Source organism: Oratosquilla oratoria, chromosome 17 (assembly GCF_046742065.1).
Source record: "Oratosquilla oratoria isolate Oo_2021 chromosome 17, ASM4674206v1, whole genome shotgun sequence".
Taxonomy (NCBI): domain Eukaryota; kingdom Metazoa; phylum Arthropoda; class Malacostraca; order Stomatopoda; family Squillidae; genus Oratosquilla; species Oratosquilla oratoria.
This window is the reverse complement of record NC_134793.1, coordinates 24,906,882-24,909,381: the sequence shown is the minus strand read 5'-3', so window position 1 is coordinate 24,909,381 and position 2,500 is coordinate 24,906,882. Positions and strand designations below refer to the sequence as shown.

The 2,500-nt window shown below is 41.2% G+C and overlaps 3 protein-coding genes across 6 annotated transcripts in view; 2 read left to right on the top strand and 1 right to left on the bottom strand.

Moving 5' to 3' along the window:
- Nucleotides 1–2,378, top strand: part of LOC143034526 (uncharacterized) — a 2,730-nt gene extending 352 nt beyond the window's left edge. The window contains exons 2-3 of the mRNA XM_076200704.1: nt 1,173–1,290; nt 1,657–2,378. Coding sequence (XP_076056819.1) covers nt 1,173–1,290; nt 1,657–1,799 — 261 coding nt within the window. The 3' untranslated portion in view covers nt 1,800–2,378. The remainder of the gene's footprint in view (nt 1–1,172; nt 1,291–1,656) is intronic.
- LOC143034515 (adhesion G-protein coupled receptor G6-like) overlaps nt 1–2,500 on the bottom strand; it is a 396,540-nt gene that overhangs the window by 339,054 nt on the left and 54,986 nt on the right. The gene's annotated exons all lie outside the window — the stretch shown is intronic.
- The window catches only part of LOC143034514 (uncharacterized), a 44,915-nt gene that overhangs the window by 1,801 nt on the left and 40,614 nt on the right, over nt 1–2,500 (top strand). The window lies entirely within an intron of this gene.

Below are 2,500 nucleotides of genomic sequence, written 5' to 3'. Positions count from 1 at the left end.
ATCATGAAAGAGGAACCAACCTGAAAACGTATCTATTCCTCAACTGGCTTTTACCGACAAAGGAAAGGTGCTAGACATGGGAGAGGAACATTCTCGTCCCTTTTCCCTCCCACCCCTATAAACTTTGGTTCTTGGAAGATATCCCCCCGCCCCCTCTCTCTCTTCAATGTCGCCATTATCTTTTCAATGATTTTTTCTTCCTCCGAAGTTCTATGGTCCCTTTCAGATTGATTTCTTTTTCTCCTTAGTTTTCTCTACTCCTTTAGCCTTCTCTATAATCGCCTTGATATCCTTATCATTCGACTTGGCTTTTTCTGTTTCACTTTCTGTTTTGAAAAGATGTGGTGAACTTGAGTGGACGACCAAGGATGAGATGAATGGATAGGGCGAAGGGAGCGTTGAGAAAGAGAGGAGTGTCTGTTGAGCAAGGAAGGGAGAAAATAGTTGATAGGGATGAGTGGAGAGAGACGGTGTATAGAAGTTTTTTTTTTTTATGCAAGGAAGGTAGGACGGGGGATGAGGGGAATAGGAGATGTCTGTGCGTGAATGATATTTTGACGCAGCCCAAAGAGATTTCTCTCTTTTTCTGCATGAAGAGATAGAGACGCGGGGAAGCCGATTAAGTGAAGCGACCTTACTATGGATGTATTGTCTTGCTGCATTACTTTAGATCCAAGACAGTGGGCGAGATACAAGGATGACCCGTCATTCATGAGGAGCTAAAATGTGAGGGGATAAAGAGTGATAGATGGGAGTGGAATGGATGGGAGTGGGCACGTCCCTTTGACTTGGCTACCCCCTTATGAAGGGGAAAAAGCTCTTGATAAATAGATAGATAAACATTCTTTCATGACCTTTCCCTCTTTTGATATTTTGTTTTCACTTTTCAATTGTTTTCTTCCTAATTCTTGTTCAGCATCAAATGCAATTCATTTATGTTTCTGTGCAGTGTTGTGTGTGTTTGAGTGTTGGTTATTATGAGTATTTGTGTTGGAGGATTTTTTTTTTTTAAATTTTAATTCCTTTCATTTGATTATTTGATGCACTTTTATTCTATTGGTGACGTGATTCGAGTAGCCTGGTCCTCTGAAGTCACGTCACTTTGGAGCTGTGCCCTTATCATTCGTGCAGTCTTTTATCACTACTCACGTTTCTTCTTCTTCTTGTACCAGCCTGGCTTTGACATCTTTTTGTTCAAATTTTGCGAAGAAGTTTGCCCCTGGACTACCATGGAGAGCAGCTGTCCTCCGGATACCATTACACCTTCGCATACCCCTACAACTACTTCAGGTAATAATTCATGTTATGTGAACTTCACTCTCTTCGTTTTCTCTCGCTCCTATCGGATCGGTGTATGTATATATGTGTGTATGTATGTATGTATGTATGTATGTATGTATGTATGTATGTATGTATGTATGTATGTATGTATGTATGTATGTATGCATGTATGTATGTATGTATGTATGTATGTATGTATACATGTATGTATGTATACATGTATGTGTGCATGTATGAATGTATGTATGTACGAATGTATGCATGTGTGTATGCATGTATGAATGTATGTGTGTGTATATTCTATTTCAACTGTGTTGATGTAGCACTAAGGAAGAGAGAAGATGTAACCCGTGGTTCTTTGTTTCCGATGACCAGTCCCCTGTCCAGCATGCGACGAAAGCATCTCTGTTGACAACAGCGTCAAGGGTACTGTCCAACGCAAGTGGTCAAGTCCCAACTACCCGAACAATTACACAGATGGCTGCAACTGCACCCTCACAGTCAACGTGAGTAAATAATGACATTAGTGGTGATGGTATTGATTTTGGGGATTGACGATAATAACTGATGATGTTGGTTGAGATGGGGCACTTATGTACATATAGAGGTGTTGTGGAAGTCAGGAAACGTAAAAGAAAAAGAAAAAAGACTAATACTAATTCGAGGAACACGAGAAGTATCTTGCCCACAGGCTAGAGCAAAGTTGAGACGGAAATTGTGACTTTGAGGACTTCCGGCCTCCTAGGGAGCGATCGAGGATTAGACATGGCCTTTGATCCAAAGAGAGCCAAGACAAAAGGGGAAAATAGATGGTCAGGGATGGGTCAAGGGTTCGTGCCTTGGCTGGCCATCTCCCATACATGGAAGGGGGAGAGACCTTATGTTATATAGTGCACATTCCGATTTCTTTAAGTTCCGAACTTTATACATTTCAGACGTTGAAAGAGTAGATTTTTGTTAATTCTGAAACTGAGTGAACGCACACTATGCCTCCATTCGTCCTCAACTCTCCCTTTTACTACTTCTATGACTCCGCCTCTTCGATGAGATCTTGTCCCAAACGATAAAAACGATAGTGGCGAAGTACTAAAATCCGTTTTTTTTTTTTTTTTTTTTTTGTTTTTTAGCTCCCTGCAGTTGAATCTTTCCTTGTCAGCTTTGAGAACGGTTCCGAGATCTACGATGCATCGGGCTGTCATCACGACCGCCTGGTTATCAC